The 21462-nt window shown below is 42.3% G+C and overlaps 1 protein-coding gene across 2 annotated transcripts in view; it reads left to right on the top strand.

The window, feature by feature from the left end:
• The window catches only part of TMPRSS7 (transmembrane serine protease 7), a 61647-nt gene that overhangs the window by 17342 nt on the left and 22843 nt on the right, over positions 1 to 21462 (top strand). For both annotated transcript variants that reach the window (XM_043538484.1, XM_007057543.3), the window contains 6 exons: positions 4698 to 4765; positions 6735 to 6928; positions 8014 to 8052; positions 10549 to 10777; positions 15047 to 15177; positions 17340 to 17452. In XM_043538484.1, the coding sequence (XP_043394419.1) occupies positions 4698 to 4765; positions 6735 to 6928; positions 8014 to 8052; positions 10549 to 10777; positions 15047 to 15177; positions 17340 to 17452 (774 nt within the window). The remainder of the gene's footprint in view (positions 1 to 4697; positions 4766 to 6734; positions 6929 to 8013; positions 8053 to 10548; positions 10778 to 15046; positions 15178 to 17339; positions 17453 to 21462) is intronic.

Below are 21462 nucleotides of genomic sequence, written 5' to 3'. Positions count from 1 at the left end.
TTTTGGCCGTGACACTGGCTGTGTAAAGGGTTTGCCGCCTGGAGTAATCCTAGAAATGTAGGGCTGGAAGGGACCTTCAGAAGTCATCATGTCAAGCCTGCTGCTCTGAGGCAGGACCAAGTAAACCTAGATCATTCCAGACAGGTGTTTTGTCTAATCTGTTTTTTAAAAACCGCAGATGACCGGGATTCCACAACCTCCCTTGGAAGCCTATTCCAGTGTTTAACTCTTTTCTAATATCCAACCTAAATCTCCCAAACTGCGGATTGCGCCCATTACTACGTGTCCTACCTTCAGTGGACATGGAGAACAATTGATCACTGTCTTCTTTATAACAGCCCTTGAACATATTTTGAACACTGTTATCAAGTCTCCCCCTGCTCCCACCGCAGTTGTCTTTTCTCAAACGAGAAACAAGTCCAGTTTTTTAACCTTTCCTCATAGGTCAGGTTTTCTAAACCTTTTACCCTCTGTTGTTGTTGTTGCTCTCCTTGACTCTCTGCAGTTTGTCCACATCTTTCCACCCAGAATTGCACACAGTAGTCCATCAGAGGCCTTACCAATGCTGAGTAGAGCGGGATAATTACCCCCTGTTCCCCATGTCTTACATCCAATATTCCTGTTAATACACCTTACAATACAAAAATTTGCCTTTTTTTGCAATTGCATCACATTGTTGACTCATTGAAGTTGTGATCATCATTACCCCCAGATACTCTTCAGCAGTTCTGCTATCTAGCCAGTTATTTCTCCTTGTGTAGTTGTGCATTTGATTTTTTTTTTTCCCCCTTGGTTTTTATTGAATTTAATCTTGTTGAATTCAGACCAATTCTCCAATTTGTGAAGATCAATACTTCTGCGCTCCCAAGTGCTTGCAACCCTTCCCGGCTTGGTGTCATCTGCAAGTTTTATAAGCATACTCTCCACTCCGATATCCAAGTCACTTAATGAAATTATTGAATAGTACCAGACCCAGGACTGACCCCCTACTACAGATGTCGTCCTCCCAGTTTGATAGCAAACCATTGATAATAGCTCTTTTAGTATGGTCTTTCAGCCAGTTGTACACCCACCTTTATAGTATTTTCATCTAGACCGCTTTTCCATACTTAGCTTATGAGATGTGAGACTGTGTCAAAAGCCTTACTAAAATCAAAACATATCTACTGCTTCCCCCATCCACTAGGCCAGTAAGCCTGCCAAAGAAAGAAATTAGGTTAGTTTGGCATGGTTTGTTCTTGACAAATCCATGATGTCTATTCATTAAAACCTTGTTATCCTTTAGGTGCTTACAAATTATTGTTTAATAATTTGTTCCAGTATCTTTCTGGGTACTGAAGTTAAGCTCACTACTGTATACATTTCCAGGTCCTCTTTGTTCCCCTTTTAACGAAAGGCACTATGTCTGCCTGTCTTCAGTTATCTGGGATCTCACCCGTCCTCTGAGAGTTCTCAAAGATAACTGCTATCAATTCCAAGATGGCATCAGCTAGTTCCTTAAGTACTCCAGGATGAATTTCTTCAGGCCCTGCTGACTGAATGTATCTAACTTTAACCTGTTCATTCTCTATTTTGGCTTAAACTTCTTCCTTCCTTGTTACTTCACACAGTTAATATTAGCATCGGGTCAACATTTACTTTTTTTTTTTTTAAGACTGAAGCAAAATAGGCATTAAACATCTTTTGCCTTCTTGATAGCATCAGTTATTAGCGCTTCTTCCTCACTAAGTAGAGGAGCTACTCTTTCCTGCATCTTTCTCTTGCTCCTAATGTATTTAAAGAAACTCTCTTATTGCCTTTTATGTCCCTTGCTAGGTTTAACTCGTTGCGTGCCTTAGTTTTTCTGATTTTATCCCTAATTGCTCGAGCTATTCTTCTGCATTTCTCCTTAGCAATTTATCCATGTTTCAACTTTTTGATGGAGCCATATTGGTCTGTTCTTATTCTTCCTATCTTTTCTTCGTATCCGTATAGCTTGCAGTTGTGCCTGTAATAGCATCTCCTTGAGAAACTGCCACCTCACCTGAACTCTTTTTTTCCCCCTTACCTTTTGTTCCTGTGGCAACTTATTTACCAATTCTGTGTCTGTCTGCGTTTTAGACATGTGGTGCTCTTATTTTGCTTAATCTACTTAATTACAACTTAATCCGTAGTTTGCCCACCCCTGGCCTAGGGTGGAAGCCTCTAGGGTCAAGATGCCTGTCTGGTGGGGGATCCCACAGGCAGACGAAGAGCTAGCAGTGGTGTTGGTGACATGCCATTTTCCTCCCATAATAAGTGCTTCTGTGCAGAATATCCGCTGGCTAACTCCCTTAGTCTCCTATCTGCCTTTGTCTCACCAGCCATGTGGAAGGAAGAAAAAACCTGGTTGCTTTTGAGTCTTGTTTGTTACAAATTGAACTCAGGATGGGTCTATTTAAGTTTACAAACCTTTCACACAGTCCTGCATCCATTAATGGATGTACTTGATATGGGAGACACTGAAAAGAAACCAACATGGAATCCCATAAACCCCTTTTTTAGGGTCACTCTGCAGAAATGAACTGCCATTTAATATTAAGCTCGAGATATTGAATGTGAAGACTTTTTATTAACTTGATATCTGTTGACTGTTTCCTGGCCTGCAGCATCAGTAATGTCCTTAGAGCTCTTGAATGCATTTAATTTCCTCCTAATGCTTGCCTGTTTTGAAGAAGCGTATTCTTCCCAAAATGCTTTGCTCCAGTCAGACACAGCAGGGGCAGCTCACAGAGCATTCCGTAGTATGGTGGAACTGCTGAACTCAGGGAAAATGGTCAAACACAAGAGTTTGTGCCGAAGAGGAAAATGGAGACATGAAGGCAGTTGTTCTAGGAAAATAGTGAAGATTTAGAGAGGGAGAAGTCTGGTGTTCAGAGATGGCAGTGTTGTCAGCCACAAGCATTCAGCAATCATGAATCAGGCTGCAACAAATCAGGAGATTTTGAAGAGTAACGCTAGGTCTTTTTTATTTGCTTTCTGATGTTTCAGCCTTTTTGTTAACATATTGCAGTTTTTCCTGCAGCCAGGAGGACCAGAAACTTTTAAAAATGAAACCGTTACATGTTCATATAAGAGCTATGTATTGTCAACTAAATATAGTGAGAGACTAATGATAAAATGTTGCGAGTTTGCAACGCTGACAAGAGCAGTCATTGGAAGCCATTTGCAGTGCATCACTAGTATTCTTGTTCCTGCAAAACCCATCATCTGTTACATGCTCTGGAGCTCTATCTACTGGCAACTTATTTCCATATATATATATATGGATGTACTGCACTTCTGTAATAAATAGCAGCATGATGGGGAGGAGGGTAACTATAGGATCTGGCTCACAAAATACTTGCAAGTGGGTAAGTTAAACTTACTTGTTCTGTTTCACATGTTTTTGGTGGGGTATTTGAGTGTAGACATGCCTGGAAAAAAAAGTGACAAATCTGCTTGATTATTGGAGGTTCTAAATCCAGGTGTGAGCTCTGTGTCTCACTCTCATAAGTGGCCTTCATCCCCTTGTCACACCCAGTTCTGATCTTTACCGTTCCACAGAATTTAATTTTGGGGAGGGTAGGAGAAATAGGGTTTTTTAAAAGGAAAAGAATGTGTTTTAGAGGCCATGTGGTGACTGCTTCTTTTTCACCTGAATCTTATCTGCTTGAGAAGGGAATTGTTCATGTAACCATAGAGAAAATTAAATGGAGTAGTCTAATGTGACACACCGAGTAAGGAGGGGAAGTTCTTTTGCCCCTGTATTCTGTAACATGTTTTTGAAATGATGCCCCTTTGTCCTTCCATTCTGGCTCAAAGGTCACTGCAGTATATGGCTTTCACATGAGAGGCAGTGAAATAGGGGAAACTCATCTAGTAACCTTCCTTCCCCTCACTGAAAAGACCTAATTGTTAATAAATCACTTCAAGCCTAATCTGGAGAAGTATTGAACATTCACAACTCCCTTTGATTTACAGGTTTTTAATTAGTGTTTCCTGACATTATTATTTAGTTCCTTACATTTAACGTTATAAATTGGGCACAAACAAAATATCAGTCCCTCCTTGATTTTGTAGCTCATGCCTTCCTCCAAAAGAGATGGCCACAGTGTCTAGCCATTCATGTCCATGCTGAATTAAATGCTGTCTACAGGAAGGAAAGTGGCTCAAAACTACTTCAGGCATATGCCATCTAGTGGCAAAGTGTAGTATGCTTCTTCCAACAATACGGTAGGAAAACCAAGTTATAACTCTATTTTGGAACTTTCTAAGGCAGTGGCGTCTCAAGCTTTCCAGGCTACTGTACCCCTTTCAGGAGTCTGATTTGTCTTGCATACCCCCAAGTTTCACCTCACTTAATCTACTTGCTTACAAAATCAGACATAAAAATACACAGGTGTCACAGTGCACTGTTACTGAAAAATGGCTTACGTTCTCATTTTTACCATATAAAATAAATTGATTGGAATATAACTATTGCTCTGTATACTATACACTGAAATTTAAATACAATATAAACAAGTCATTGCACGGAAGGTGCAGTTAAGTCATGGCTACACATAGTTAAATACATGTTTAGCATATTGAGCACGTGCCCATTCTCCTTAAGACCTGTCTGGAAGTTACAAGCTGTAGCTGACTTGTAAAAACACTAACTTTTTCATCCACATAACATTTTTTTTTTTCTCTTCCAGATGAACTTGGTTTACACAACCTCTGCCTTCTCCAAATTTTATAAACAGTCCATTGTTTCCGATGTCAGGTAAAACTCAATGCAGTGTGTGTGCATGTCTTTGTCAGGTGTGATGATGATGCTTGAACGCCGTAATTCTGGGGAGTGTAGTTCACCGTACAAACTAAATTTTGTGTGAGACTCACTCGGAGTTATTTTGGGTCTGCCTGGTCCATGCACGCATTTGCACTGATAAAACTAAATCTGTTTAAACTCAGTTAAACCAGTGCCGCTTCATGTGTGGTAACACTTAAACCTGGCTAGGGGTTAGCTAATGCTGTACAATCAGTCTTAAGCTCATAAAGGTGTTTAAACAGGTTTAATTACACCAGTGCAAATTTATGTGTAGACAAAGGTCGAAGGTTTGAAACTTGTGGGCGGGCTTGGGGGGAGGCAAAACAATCATGAACTGAAATCTTGGTTGCCACTTGAAACTAAAGAGGTGAATTTACCCTACTGATTTAGTTAACCGATGCAAAAGGGTGCGTATACACTGTTTTATATCCATTCGAACTAGGCTTACTTTAGTTTAGTTTGTCTGTTAGAAATTGGTTTAAGCTAACTTGAAATAAGCGTCTGTTAAACTGAACTGGTGTCTACCTGGGGATTTGCACCAGTTGAACGAAATAAACTAATAGTTTGTCTTTTGGTGTAGTTTAAAGCAGTACAACCCCTTAGCTCTGGTCTGCACTACAGAGTTAAGTCATCGCAAGGCAGCTTACATTGACCTAAATCTGTAAGCGTCCACGCTAAAATGTTGCACCCACTATGTCAACTTAACTCCAGCTCTGCGAGAGATGTAGCGCTTGGGTTGACCTGGTTAGGTCAATGCAGTGTCTGTGTAGACACTTCGTTGCTTACATCGACTTGATGGCTTTCAGAAGCCTTCCCACACCCCATGCTGACAATTAAATTGGTAAAGTGCTCCTGCTGATACCAGGAGCATAGCGTGGACATGCAAAAGCCATTTAATTACTGTGGTGGTTGTACATCGATGTAACTTAGGTTGACATGATTTTGTAGTGTAGACATACCCTTAGTGTGGATGCAGTTACACTGCTATAAAGATGTTTTATATTGATGTAGCTATTTCTGTAGGGGAAAGAGAATGAACCTTGCCTGCACTGAAAAAAGTCTGCCAGTATAGCTGTAGGAGAAAACTCTCTAGTGCAGGTTCAGCTTATTCCAGCAAAAGAGTTGTTTTACCAACTTAGAATTATACCAGTTCCCTGAAAAAACCATTCTACACTGACAAAATGACACTTTTTGCCAGAATATCTCCATCTACACTAGGGCTTTTGCTGGAATAGCTTTAGCTGTTTGGGGTGTGATAAAAATAAATAAATAATTTTTCTTTTTTATTTATTTTAACACGCTCTTAACTGACACAGTTGTGTCAGAAAAACTTTTTAATATATAGACCAGATTTAACTATCCCAGTAAGGTACCTTTCTACCAGTATAACTCTGCCCAGGCTTGGGCTTGTATCAGTTTAACTAAGTTGGTGGTAAAACCACACCCCAGCCACGTAGTTATACTGATATAACTTTAAAATGTAGACCAGTCTTCAGCCAGGGGAGCAGACAGAAGATAGATAGAGGGTCAGTGCTCTTATGAAACCTAAAGATAGGATTAAATAGTAGTAGAAACTGTTTTAGGATACCACAAAGTGGTTGTTCAAGGATAACATTATGGGAGAGATGATCTTTCCTTCATTCCTACTTCATTCCTTAGGGAATCAAGCCGACTCCAAATCAGGTGGAAAGATTTCCATTTGCCTCAGTAGAAGGTGGGGGCCCTCTGAAAGTTACTCAAATTGTTTATGATCGTAAACTGTGTCTTCTGAAGAGAGAGTGAGACTGCCCAGTGTGTCAAAACAATGAACCCAGATATAAAGTGGGAACCGTACTCTTCTAAATCACTATCCAGAAGCCCATGAAAATGTCCAATTTGAGGAACATTGCAATATGACAGAATCTATATGTACATTTAATTTCAGTAACAACAACAATGGAGGCCTTCTTATTCATTTTTGGATCGTATTTGTGGTGCCACAGGCTAAAGGCCAAGTGTTCTGCGAGGACTGTGTGGCTGCCATTTTAAAGGACTCTGTTCAGACAAGTATCATCAACCGGACCTCAGTGGGGAGCCTTCAAGGGCTTGCAGTCGACATGGACTCCATTGTGTTGAGTGGTCAGTATTTGTACATGTCTGCATCCTTAATGAATTACTTCATGTATTAGAAGTCTGTTATCCTAGAATAGCAACTGCTATAAAACTACCAGGTCTCCTATCCTCAGCCCCACTATTAATTTATGACAAAAGCAAAAAGCTACATCGAGGCCCCATTTCAGGTGGAAGATGAACCGAAGCACTGAATCCCAAGGCTCCTCAACTTTGGGAAGGTTTGAATTCAGTTTAATTTGTTGGCACCATAAGAGTGAACTTCCTGATTTTGTAAGACACAAATCCCAGTCCTCTCACTAACATTAGTTCAACCTGTTTGCCTTTAATCTAAGGGTTGTTGTTTTTTTAAGAACAAAGGCAAAGGACCATGCTTTTTTGGTGAGGACCTTTCTCATCTATGTTTGCCTAGAAAGGGGACTGTGCCCTGATTGTGAAAGGCAGTGAGAGACTTCTTATGTGACTGATGACCAGGAAGTTCCTATCCTGTATTAAGGGCCGAATCTTGAAGGTGCTGAGCATGCTCAACTCCTTCTGCCTTCAGTGGCAGTTGAGTGCTCAGCAGCTCATGCAGTTGGGGGCCTTTAGATTTTAGTGAGGACGAGGACACAGGTGATGCATCATTCAGTGCATTCACTGATGACATGGCCCTAAATCAGATTACAACATGTGCAAGTTGAGCAGTGTGGGCCCCTAAGATCTAACACAAAACTGTGTGTTCTGCCTCCATGGTGGCCAGATAGCACACTCTGCAGGTGTGTAGCCTGAGAAACAAATAGGGTTTCTGATGATCAGCAATTGAACAGGTTCTAGGATGGATGGGATTTTCTCAGTGTTGAATCTCCCTTAAAAGTGTGAGAGCTGGAATTACTAAAATTATATGAATTTATTCCACAGAATTCTCACTGCTCTTTCTCTGCTCAGCCTATTCAGGTGTCAGACACTCTTCGCAGAGTATTATGAAACTGATAGCTGAAATATGTAAAGTGTAGTCATTACTAAGTTTATATAGATTTGTCTAGATTTAAATATTAGATTTTTTGAATTTCATGTAAAATATGAGCAGGTTCACTTTAATTTCTTTTCCAGTGCAGCTGGGCTTCGATCAGATTATTCTTCAACAACTGGAACAGGTAATTTTGGTGGTGGTGGTTGTTTGTTTTGTTTCAATATTCACTATGTTTTATTCCCTTGTAATGAGATGTGCATTTGCTCAGTTTTGTTCTACAAGGGTAAAATTCAGCCATGGCATGTATGTGTGGAGCTGCCATTGCAGTCAATGGGGAGTCCTGCTTGTGCCCAAGCACAGAATCTCTCTCTGAAAATATTGTTTGGTGGTATTTTGATAGACATAACAAACCACTATCGATATATGCTTTATAATTATAGCTGTGTGAAACTCCAGAGGCTTAGGTTTTCGGGGTGTATTGTTGTCCTCCACTTTGTTCCCTCTGAAATTACATAATGAGTTTAGTGTCTGAATGAATCCCATAACTTAAAGCAAAAGTTGCTCAAAACGGCTTAGTTTTTCTTGACCTTAGGGGTTGACACCATGCAGATCCTCACTTGGTTTCACACTCTTGCCATAAATCGGAGTTGCTTGAAACTCAGATCTCATTTGCTAAAATGTTCATGTACTTGATTGTTTCTTGGATTCATTCTAGGCCGTAGCAGCAGTTGGCACGGGGTCTACAGGGTTCTTTCTACATGCTTTTTTAAGTATTTAAAGGAGCCACTTATGGGACTGAAATAGTACAAGATGTGTGTTCCAACTCCATGGTAATGGCAATAACATGAAGATCAGATCTTGCATTAATTTAGTCCGGTATGTGGCTCCTCTAGATGGGAAAAGAGGGAGGGGAGAAGGAAAAAGAGGACCATTTGATACAAACAGATGTTTGAGATTCTCTCTCCTAAACATGAATGGAAAAGATGACATCATGTTCTAGTCCTCCTTTGTCCACATGATACACTCACTGTGTATGTGAGAGCAGTTGGTAATTGGTATCTAAAAGAAGCTTGATACTGGAATACCATGGGGCTGCAGGTGAACATTGAAATTAATTTGCCAGAGTGGTCTAGGAAAACTTGCATTGGTGCTATCTTGTTTCATGCCTGACTTCAGTTAGTTATTGAAATGATTTACTTTCACAATTACTAAAATAACCCACAAAATTATTGTAGTCAAATGAAATTAATAAAAATTAGTTGTCAGCAAAGCTGATCTTGTACTGGGGGCAGTGGTGGAATGAACATCTGTTATGAATCAAAAACTGATTTTTGGTGACTAATAACTGCACTAATTCTGAAAAAAAAAAGAACTATGTGAGAGAGAAATTGAGTTTATGTTGAAGGTATGTGACATTTATGCTGTTCAGTCATTGATGTGAATAAATATTTCAAGAATATTAAGGGACATTTGAAAGCCTCAGAAATATCTGCTTTTTCCTGCATTGACTCACCACTGATTAGCCTCTCAGCTCTAATAATTTACACCTCTGCAAAGAAGACTTGTTGGCAACATTGCTAGGAGCTTGCTGCTACTCGTCATGTTAAGAGAAATATTTAATTTGGTTTACCAGTTGCAACATAGTAATACAGCTGCTTTTGGGTTCACCCACAGATGCATTTACAAATATTCCAGTAATCTTTTCATTGATGTTTCAAGGGGGTAACTATCTGAGCTAAGGAAAATGTACCCTTTTCATTTGTAAAGATTGAGGTAATTACCTTGTGTGGGCCCAATTCTTTTGTATTCACACCTTCCCCCTCTTTCCTTCTAAAGAATTGTGCTAAGAGTTTCAGGTATGAATAAATTGAAAATCCCAAAGCTTTTTGAATTGAAACTAAGGGCTTGACAGTTACATAAACTGGCTCATCTTAACTTAAATTAAAGTTTGCAAACTTCAGTGGTGCTTTCCAATGAGCTTTGTTCAAATTTCGATTTTTGTCATAAACTGAAACCAGGCAAGTTATATGTGGTTTGGGGCTTTCTTGGGAATGTTGCACCAAACCCTAATAATTGGTACTATTTGCGCTGTAGACTTCCTGGCAGAATTGTTAGCCTGTTTCTTTTGACAAGTAAAAGAGCAATATCTAAGCAGGTGGACACTTCAGTTGAGAAACCTTAATGACAGCAATACAACAGTGCACTTTGGATGTTCTGAAGCTTAGAAATCAATGGTGCACAGTGGAGACCAGCAATCTCACAGATTTCTGCCATGTGGCTGGACAAACTTTTCACAGTGAACAATTAGAATTTACCTCTTCTTTCTGTTGACCCGTGAACCCTTGTGTATGTCAAATGTATTGTGCAAATAGCAGCTTTTCAAAATGACAGTACTTCTAGTGCAAATGCTTCTTCAAATATTTATTCATGCTGGCATGCATCCTGCTTTTATTCTCTCCCAATTTTCTTGTGGCTATAACTGTCTTTAATCATAGACTTGTGGATAAATGAGGCTGTAAAAGCCAGTGGGATATATTGGCATATTCTGTTCACAAGAAACTTTATGAATACATTTGTTACATTTGTCCATCTTGTTTCACTCTTCTTCTCCCGCACCCAACCCCGACTTGACTAGGTGCAGTGAGTCAATATTAATGTTGAAAATGTGGTATTTCTACAGGAACAAATTGCATATATGATCTATACGCAGATCGTCTGCATCGGCACTTTCCACTGGACATCACTGCTACCTCAGGGAGAATTATTTGTTATTTCAAATTGATTGCATTAGTAGGCCATCTAATTCGTCTCTCTATAGCATCTATTCACATTGAAGCAGATAACTGCATCACTGACTCACTGACCATTTATGACTCCTTGATGCCAATCGAAAGTAAGATACTCTACCGGTATGTATATATTTAAATGAGAATTCTTTGGTTCTGCAAGCTTTTCATGAGGTTTTTTTGTGTTTTTACTTTTTAGTTTAAGTACTCACTAAATTTTTGGTTTTGTACAAATGATGATAATGAACTTCATTATCTTACATGAAGAAATGAGTGGAAAAACTGGTCTTGCTAATGAAAAGGCATTTGGAAAATGGTAAATTATTAACTTAGATGCAAAAGTGTGAAAATATGCAGCTTGTTATTGGGCAGAATTTCCATTTCCTTTCAGGAAGCATGGGTAGACTGGAGGAAATTTCAAAATTTCATCCTTTGAATAAATTAGGAGATGACAAGAAACTTTGCTTTCTTGTGTGAAAACTGATTACCTTGCACTGCTCTAAAAACTGCTGTCTTGGTTCTGCTGACACTACTCCAGTTCCACTGCATGATCTTTTCTCAGCTGTCCTATGGCTTTCAAGTGCAAGTAATATTTGTATTTGAAGGATTGTACAGTTTATACCTTATTTAAAAGTTTGAGTACTGTGAATTTTTGTAGCTGGAGAGAGTTGGTGATCAGGGCTTTTTTTGGAGGGTCAGACAGATATTTTTGTTCTGTGTTTGTGTGGTACTTAGCACAATGGGTTCTTGTGCCCTGATTGGGTCCACTGGATACTATTGGAATAATAATATAGAGTACAGGAGTAATATGGGCAGTGACCACTTCTTCCACTCTGCTCTGCTCAAGTGATTCAACTCTGACCTGGAGGGAACGCCATGTACAGATGGAAAGCTTAGTTTTGTAGCCCTTTAAATCCCTTTTTCCTGCCCAGTAAGAGGGTGGAGGATTTTGTATTCTGAACACCCATCCTCTGGACACTTTACTGAGATCACTGGCTCAGTTCACACAGGTTACCAGACCACTCGTAGTGGCAACATCCTTGTTACACTTTTCCGTAAGTGAACTGTGAAAGGCCAATACAATTTCCCCAAGCCAGCCAGACTGTGATTGGCTTCAGAATGTAAATGTTTTGATTCTTAGAAAGGTAATATGACCATTTGTTTTTCTTACTGGTTTTGTCATCTGTACTCTTGTGTGTCTCACTAACCAATGTAAGAGTTCAGGGAAATGGTGTCAAGCTGCCTGGAGTCAGGGGGGTGAAAGCATCCTAAAAGTGTAAGTGTGTGTGTGGGGGAGGGGGAGAGAGACCACCAGAGCCTGAACCTTGGCCCCACCCCTGTCATGCTGCCCCTTTCCCCTCAGGCCCCACCCTCCCGCTCGTTTGTCTCCACCCCCACACCCCCAGCGCTCGACCTTACAGCTGGTACCCTGTCTGGAGTGGCTCATGACCGAGAGTGCCTACCTCAGGGCATACTCTCAGAAAAGAGGGCAGACCCTCCAAACTCGATGAGTTCTATAATTAGATTTCACCAAGCCAGTAACAAATGTGAGCGTCTGGATCACTATAGCAGTCTTACTATGGAGTCACAGACAGATTGGAGAAGTCTAACGGGACTATCTTGCCACCCAGACAAACTGGACTTAGTGGTAAATGGCCACTTAAACAAAAAGTCACACCATATTCAGGTTGCTTCCAGTCCCAAGAGACCAATCACTTACCCCAGATCAGTTGATACTCTAGAAGATCCTACACCAAAGACAATACCTGTAGCCAGTCCTGTAATAAATTTATTTAAAGGTTTATTCACTAGAAAAAAGGACTGACTTATTTACAGGTTAAAGCAAGCGTACACACACACACTAGTGAGTTACCATCTAAATCCTAAGAGTGACAGAGTTGTAGTGATCTGTCTATTCAAAGTGTCTTTCAGCGCACACCCAGGAAGCAGCCCCTGGGGATCTCTGAGTTCAGTTTAGAATCTCTGGCCCTTCAGCGTTCAAACAACCAAAAAGATGCAGTTTCCTCTTGTCCGAGATTTTTATTCTCTTCCCCCAGAATTTATGATGATGGGTTGAGTTCATGTGCACTTCTCCTCTTCGTGGGTTGCGGAGGGGAACAATCAACAGTCCTTTGGTCCACAATGGTTTGTCTGGTGTCTATGCGCCTTCTTTTGTTGGGCAGGAGATAACCGCTCCTGTGGCAAACTAGTATTTCACACTTTGGTAAAATGCTTCTCTCCTGATTGTGGGGGTTTACAATTTCAGAGCAAACACTTAAATACTACCTTATAATCTTTATATTATAAGTGAGATTGATACATGCAGCAACATACAAGCATTTCCTAGAGTCTAAACACTAAATACATTCTTTAGAGACTAATACCTATTTTGAGCAAAACTCACATACAGGTGACCTGGCCTGGTCTCCAGCTACGAGGTTGTCAGTTCTGAGCTAATGCCTGTAGCCTGGGCAAGAGTTGGCATTTGGCCTGCCAGCATCACAAATGGTACCTGTCCTCTCCCCCCTGTCCATGGGCCTGCTAGGGCACCCACTCTAGGCTTCAGGTCAGTGGGGTTTAACTTAATTCAGCAAATTTTTATCTTTGTTTCATAAGGCGAGTCCAAGATACTGGCTTCTGTCATACCCAGTTCTTAAAATATTATTATCTTGGCAAACATTTCAATAGTGTCAATATGAATAAAAAAAATCTTATTTCTGTGGCAGAAAATCTAACCTACCTAGATAGATAAGAACTTAATTTGAGCCATTCTGCTCTTTGTGTCTTTAAAAATCCAGAGGGAATCAAAAATGTCAACACTGCCTGAGGGAGGAAAAGGAAGAGACCTTAAGGGATTAAGTGACATGTCCCCAACCTCTCAGTCAGTCAGGGAGTGAGGAAGAAGGGGGAGGAACTGTTATGGAGAATGTCTGGTGATCGCATAAATGACTGAGACATTTGGTGGCAAAAGGGGCAAGGAGCTGAACAGGAGAGATGGGGAGCTGAGTCAAATGATGACGAGAGAGGAAGGAGAGCTGGGATGTTTAACGGATAAGAAAAGGAAAAGGTATTTAGGAAACTTTCCCACCACCAGCTTTGTTTATGGCTGCAGCTGAGATGAGTCCTGTGAAGTCTCTGAATGACTCATTCAGTTTTGAGTTCCATAGAGCAGCAGACTTTGGCAATTATATTTAGTATGGAAGCAAGATTTGAGGGCTGGAAATGTGAATAAGACTAGAATATGGAAGGGCATATGCATCACTAGAAGTTGTGGGGATCAAATGTGTGTGTTGCTCTTTGAAATACCACAGAGCTGACAGGGCCAGATTTCTTTCTCTGAGGAGTGTCCTTTTATAACTAAAAAGAATAATATGGTGCAGCTGATCAGAAGTACTTGTGCATTGTCTGGTTTATTTTCAGTATTAAAATGGAAAACCCCCAAATACCTCCCTACCCCCGCTAAAAGCAATAGTAGCAAACCATGAGCTAGCTTCACTGTTTGCTGACCAGAAAATAGTATGAAAGCACATGTCTTTCTAGAGCAGGGGTGGGCAAACGTTTTGGCCTGAGGGCCACATCAGGTTTCCAAAATTGTATGGAGGGCTGGTTAGGGGAGGCTGTGTCTCTCCAAACAGCCAGGCGTGGCCCAACACCCCACACACCCTGCTTCTCACCCCCTGATGGCCCCCCTGGGGCTCCTACCCTATCCACCATTCCCTGTCCCCTGACCACCCCTGGACCCCCTGCTGCCCCTCCAACCCCCCCCATCTCATTCCTGACTTGCCCCCCGGGACCCCTGCCCCATCCAACCCCCCCTTCTCCCTGTCCCCTGACTGCCGCCCGATCCAACCCCTCCTCTCCTTCCTGACTGCCCCCCCAGGACCCCTGCCCCATCCAACCCCCCTGTTCCCCGCCCTCTGACCACCCCAACCCCTATCCCCCCCCCCCCCAACTCCCCTGCCCTCTATCCAACCCCCCCTGCCCCTTTACCGCACTGCCTGGAGCACCGGTGGCTGGCGGCGCTACAGCCGTGCCTGCCAGAGCACCGGGTCAGGCCGCGGCTCTGCAACTGTGCTTCCCGGCCGCCCAGAGCATTGCGCCGGCGGCACGGCGCGCTGAGGCTGCAGGGGAGGAGGGGCCGGGGGCTAGCCTCCTGGGCCAGGAGCTCAGGGGCCGGGCAGGAGGGTCCCGCAGGCTGGATGTGGCCCGCGGGCTGTAGTTTGCCCACCTCTGTTCTAGAAGGACAGGTCAGTGATTTTAAAGTAGAGTTTGGACGGAAGATGGTTTTACAAACTTGGTTGTCCATGGAAACTTTGCACATTTAATAACAAGATTGATGTGCTTTTAATACAGTACTATTCATGTGTGTGCTGTCACTGTTTTCCCCTTTAGAATTTGTGAACCAACCATCTCATTAATGTCATTTGTTTCCACAAATAACCTGATGCTGGTAACGTTTAAGTCAACACAAATACAGCAACTGAAGGAAGTTCACGGGTACTTTGAGGTCATTACACAAGAAAGTAAGTTATTATTTAAATGAATTTGTATTTTTCATGGAGATGCCACTCAAACCCCATAGGCTGACTTAATGAATTTGGATAACTCCTGGTCAGCTTCCTTTAGTCCTTCTTTCTCTTCTACCTCCTATATCATCTCAATCTCTCTCTCATGTGCTTCAGCACCCATGTCTCTCTCTTCTGAATTGTTTTTTTATCATGCTGACTCCCAGCATGATAAAATTTCCCTATTTTTTTTTTCCCTTCCTGTGGTCATGCTTGTTTGGATTATCTATTGTTAAGTGAAGCAGTCATGGAAGTACATTTAAAAACAACTTGACTGAACTTGTATTTCAAACTAATCACAAGTCCTGTACTCCAATATGCCAGTAGATGGAGTTGTTGTGTTAACTGAGTGACTGTCTATAAATAAGGCACACAAGTGTAAACTATTCCTCCCACTCACAGCTTCCTGTTAAGAAGTCGTTATTTACTGCAGGCAGCTTTTCGGGATCACAGTGTAGTACTATGGGTGAGACAAGAAGTTGCTGCAGATTTTTGACCAACTGAAGGGCTATTGTCCATTTATAAACATAAACAAATCTTGTGTTTGGACATGTTATTTTAATTAATCATGTTTATAAGAGGAATGCTTAAGAGGCAACCAGGAATGGGGCCCCATTGTGCTAGGTGCTGTACAAATACAGTGCACTAGACAGTCTCTGCCCCCCAAAGAGCTCATAGTCTAAATGAGACAGACACAGGGTAGGGGAAATGGGTATAATGGACAAGTAAAGTGAATGATATGATGGTGGCAAACATGTTGGTGCCACAATTTTATTCTTGGCTTGTGGGGTATGAGTTGGGGGGAGTAAGGAGGGGAAAAGTTACATGGAAAGGAAACTGAAAGGAGAAGGGATGTTGCAGGGGCAGGTGTGGCGTGAAGCTGAGGAGAAGAGATGGTGAGGGAGGGGTTGGAGCAAACAGCCAATCAGCACAGGGCAGAGCAAGTCCAGTCTCTGAGATCATTAGCGTTCCTGGGTCCCTGCTTTAGCTACTTATGCAGCTGCTCCTACAGGCTGGAGTCTGACTGGCAGTACTAAGGCTGAAGGTGTTGAGTACTCAAGTATTCAGCATTCAAGCTGAATTTTGTTGTTTAACTCTTCATATCTTGTTTACATTTTAAATTTCTCTGTTTGGGCAATAAATATAGACAAGCAGGTTTTAGACCTTTGTAAGTAATCCATTTCTTTTCAATTTCTCTTTGAGATTAAGAGGTGACTTCATCAGGCTAAAAGTACTTGCTTGGGGAACAGAAATTTGATGAAAAAGGGCTCTACGATCTAGCAGATGAAGGTATAACTTAGTCCAATGGCTGGAAGCTGAAGCTAGACAAACATAGAGTGGAAATAAGTGCAAATTTTTAATATTGAGGATGTTTAACCATTGGAACAACTTACTGAAGGTCCTGGTGGATTCTCCTGCCACAGCAGTTTTGGAAATCAAGATATGCTTTAGTTCAAACAGGAATTATTTTGAGAAGTTCCTAACGCCTGTGTTATATAGGCGATCAGACAATACAATTGCAATGGTCCTTCTGGGCTTTATAAAACAGAGATTCTCATGCACTACTACAATGCAGATGTGTTTTGGTTGCAAATATACTACTTGGTAATATTTTAGATCCATATAACTGAGTGTGGTTAAACTTTTAATAAGTAAACTTTCAGACATAAACTCACTGTGTGGGTTTTTTTTTTTTTTTTTACAAACACGAAATACAGCTCATCAGTCTGACAAGGTCTTGTAAAATGCCTTCTGTGAGCCACCTCTACTTTTGAGCTGCAGTGTGTTGGCTTGAGGTTGTTAGTTGGCAGCTGTTGAAGACTGAACAGTTAATGTGATCTGGTGACTTTCTTGTTTTGGGAGAGACATGGAGTGGATTTTCTGAGGCAGCATTCTTGGAGCTTGCCAGTTTGGTGTCTGCATTTTCAGTGCCACTCTGCTGCTGCTATTTTTGTACCGCTCTGACCTCTGAACTTTTGTGGGTGGGCCAGAACAGAACATTTAAGTTGTCCTGTTGTGTAGCCAAAGGACAGCAACTAACTTAGACACTTATCCAACGGGCTCCGAAACTGGGATATTTAAAATAATGTGAAACCTCACCAAAATATTTCTGTTTTTAGAATGTGGAAAAACTATATTGACAAAACAGAAAACTGACTTTGAGGGGCGAATTGTGAGTCCATATTATCCAAGCTACTATCCTCCAAAATGCATTTGTACGTGGAATTTTCAGGTAATGTCTATTCTTCTTTAGGCATTTTGCACAATTTAGGCAACAGAATCCTTAGAGTAGGCCAAAGGGAGGCTTTTGCTAGGTAGTGACGTGCTTTCTGAGAAATGGGGTAGTCATCTTGTAGAATGGTTATTGCTGAATACATGCAATGCACTGGCACCTCTAGAAAGTAACCACTGAAAGGCCCAACAGAAAGTAGCATCTTGAAATAGACAAGCGGGTCTGCAATAACAGTGGCTGTGAATTTTACTTGAAAAGCCAGGAGATTAAATCAGATTTATTTGTTAACAAGAATTATTCATTAAATGCTTAAACATAAATAATTTAAAATGTGCATGTGTGAAGTCACTTGTGTAACAGAAAGTGTGTTCTGTCTGCTGCCATTCACCTGGGATGTGGGGCCAGATTGTAAGTGCTCAGCAGTCACGCAGCTGGTATCACATTTTCCACCAGAGCAGGGGTGAAAGTAAAATACAGCTCTTACCGGTACGGGTCCCACTCTTCCCCTCCCCCCGGAAGGGGTGGGGCCTCAGGCAGAAGAGGCGGGGCCAGAGGTGGAAGTAAGTTACATTTCTCACCGGTACAGTCCAAATACAAGCAACCCACACTTTTATGTGCCTGGGAGGGAGATTAACCAATCCTTGATCTCTGACTTTTTAGATCTAAATCTACTCTTGTTCCAGGTATGTTCTAAATGTATATGTCCAGTATGGATGGATCTCTCAGAAAAGATAGCTCTTCAGTGTAGGAATCGGACCAACAGCCCCCCGCCGAGGGGCAAGGTGCCATTAAGCAGCACACATTAAGCAGAAGTTCCTGAGGTGTTAGCTGCAAGGGTGCAGGGGACACACAAATGGGTGGCTATTAGTAGGGGAAGACCAGGGTGAATGAAGGACAACTAGAATAACTGCCATGAAATATACAAGATACTTAGAGAAAGTTTTGTCAATTTCAGCCTCCGCACTCAGCAGGACACAGACACCCACAAAACAAAAAGAGATCTGAGCCCCTATGTCCTCAGGACATTTCAGGTGTTTAATTCAATATATAAAGAGGGTGGAATGAAAACTACTATTTCTTTCAAAGGAGGCACAATAATTTCCCTGAATATCCAGTTTTCCCCTCCAGTCCTTTGTGGTTTTGTCTATGGGGCTATTTGCTTTCCCTGTGAATCTTTAGTTGTTTTACCAAAATTGCTTTGCCCAAAATAAACCCCAATCATCAGAACACATCTTCCCACCATGTTCTCCATGTTTTTGTTTTTCTTTAAACAGTAACATTTCAAAGAGGATCTGCAAGCAGTTTGGACATCACAACCATAATCCTCTGCTGGGGAGGGAATGGGATAGATTTGAACTTGGAAATGGTTCCTGATTTTGATTGTATTTTTGGTGTATTATATTATTGAAGATCGCCTCATCCAGGGGCAGAAAAGAACTGCCCAGGCTTTGGTACAACAACCTTGAGTGAAATTAACAAGGAAGCCAGAAATAGCCCCTAATTCCAGGGTTCAGACCAGGGAGTGAACAGCTAAATTTAAGCTGTTCTTATGCAGACAGCAGGCATCCTGGGGAGGCTTCTCCCTCAGCCAGTCCCCCTGCTCCAAGCTAGAGGGGAGCCACTGCAGCCCTTGCTGAGGGGGTGAGGGGAACAGGGAGCCTAGGCTGTCCTGCAGCCTGGCTGGAGGAGGAGGGAGGAGAGAAACCAATGTGACAGTGAGTTTTCCCGTTCCACTGGCTTTTATTAGCTCTGGATTTAAGCTGTGCAGTAAAATGCATATTATATTCTGCCCCTGCCTTGGGCTCCCCCCCCCCCCCCAACAACTGTGAATGAAATTAACAAGGATGCCAGAAAGAGCCCCGAATCCCAGTCTGAACCAGGGAGGGAGCAGCAAGTTTAAACTGTTCTTATGCAGACAGCACGCATCCTGGGGAGGCTTCTCCCTCAGCCAGTCCCCCTGCTCCAAGCTAGAGGGGAGCCGCTGCAGCCCCTGCTGAGTGCCGGGGTTCGGGGAAGCACTGAGCCTAGCCCTGTCGGCAGCCTGGCTGGAGGAGGTGGGAGGAGAGAAACCAATGTGACAGTGAGTTTTCCCCTTCCACTGGCTTTTATTACCTCTGGATTTAGGCTGTGCAGCCAAATGGCTATTGTATGTCTGCCCCTGCCTTGGTCTCACACAACCCCCTCTACCCCGCTCCCAGCAACAACCCTGAGTGAAATTAACAAGGAAGCCAGAAATAGCCCCGAATCCGCGGTTCAGACAGCGGAGTGAACAGCTAAATTTAAACTGTTCTTATGCAGGCAGCAGGCTACCTGGGGAGGCTTCTCCCTCAGCCAGTCCTCCTGCTTCCTGCTACGAGCTAGAGGGGAGCCCCTGCAGCCCCTGCTGAGTGCGGGGGTTGGGGGGAACCGTGGGCTGGAGGAGGAGAGGGAGAGAAACAACAACACAGATGTGACAGTGAGTTTTCCCTTTCCAAGCTTTTATTAGCTTTTAGTTTGAATTTTTTGTTCTGCAGCCAAAAGAGGTGAAAGTGAGCCGGTACTGAATGCTCCACTTATTTGCCAGTACACTACTGGGTCTTTTTTTACAGGTATTCCGGACCTGACCGTACCGGCTTACTTTCACCTCTGCGCCAGAATTAAGCGCCTCTCATTTTAACGCGTAAGGCAAGATTTGTCAACACCTTAGCACCCAACAGTCACTTTGCTGCCTAAAGGGAAGCTCAGCTCTTCTGGAAAATCTGGCCCCTGGTGCTAATGTATACAAATGTAAAGCAATGCAAAACAGCGTGAAGTGCAGTGACACCTGTCCCCAGGCTGTGTGTAGACAGTGTTTGCCTTCTGATCATCTCAACTCCAAACAGTTCAGCCAGTCTTCTAAAACATCTCAGACTGATTCTGCACAGACTTTACTTGTGTTGAAGAGGTGGCTGATAAATGCAGGTAACTAATGTTGCAAAATACTTGGTACCTTTTTGGATGGTCATTTAATAAAAGTGGGGTCTTGTGTACACCTTGAACTGTAGTAATATTACTTTGAACACCTCTGTGTTCTCCTCTCATATCCATGGATCTGCAGGCATTCTTCGTGCATTGTACGTTTCAGGATTCATAGTGACAAGTCCTAGTTATTTGTGATGTCAGTGAACAGTCACTTCACCAGGAAAAGAGACTGAGTCTGTAGCTTGAGGATTACAGCAGTCATGGGGGTGGGGGGGACCCATGTTCAAGTCCCTGCTCCAGTCATATTAATTATTTATACAAATTGGAACTGCTTCAACAGGAGAGTGTGGGAATGTCTACTCTTTGAGGTGGGGTGTAATTCCCAGCTTGAGGAGACATACCTGCATTAGCTCCATCAGAGCTAGTGCACTGAAAAGAGTATAGCTGTGGCAGTATGAGGGGCCACCACCCTGAGTACTTGCTGTCTGAGACACGTACTCAGGGCAGCATGTCACCGTGGCTATGCTCCATTTTTAGTGCATTAGTTCTGTCAGAACTAGCCTGGGTATCTTTCCTCAAGCTGGGAATTATGCCCATAGCTCAAAGTGTAGACAGCCTGCGGGAACAAACCCTACATGATAGATGTACAGTCTCCTGGTTTAACTCACAATTGGAAGGTGCTCAAATACTACCATCATGAGCACGATATAAAAACCTGTGTAGAATAGAATAGACAGACCCATGCCAGAATCTCTCGTAGCTCAGTGACTAAGGCACTCTTCTCAAATGTGGGAAACACAAGTTAAAATCCCTTCTCCACCTCAGCTAGAGGGGGCAATTGAATCCAGGTCTCCCACATCCTCAGTTAGTGCCCTATCCCCTGGGCTAAACATTATGAGGAGGCCAGTGGAACCACCACCTCCTCTTCCTCCCCCTCCCCCACTTTGTGACTCCGGCCTGAAAAATTGAAATGTTTTGGTAATACTGAAATGTAACTGTACATTTCAACATTACTGGTACATTTTGATTTTTTTGGTTTGGTTGAAACTATTCAGTAAATTCACTAATAG

Source organism: Chelonia mydas, chromosome 1, assembly GCF_015237465.2.
Source record: "Chelonia mydas isolate rCheMyd1 chromosome 1, rCheMyd1.pri.v2, whole genome shotgun sequence".
NCBI lineage: Eukaryota > Metazoa > Chordata > Testudines > Cheloniidae > Chelonia > Chelonia mydas.
Note: the sequence above shows the minus strand (reverse complement) of the source record. Positions and strands in the feature narration are given on the sequence as shown.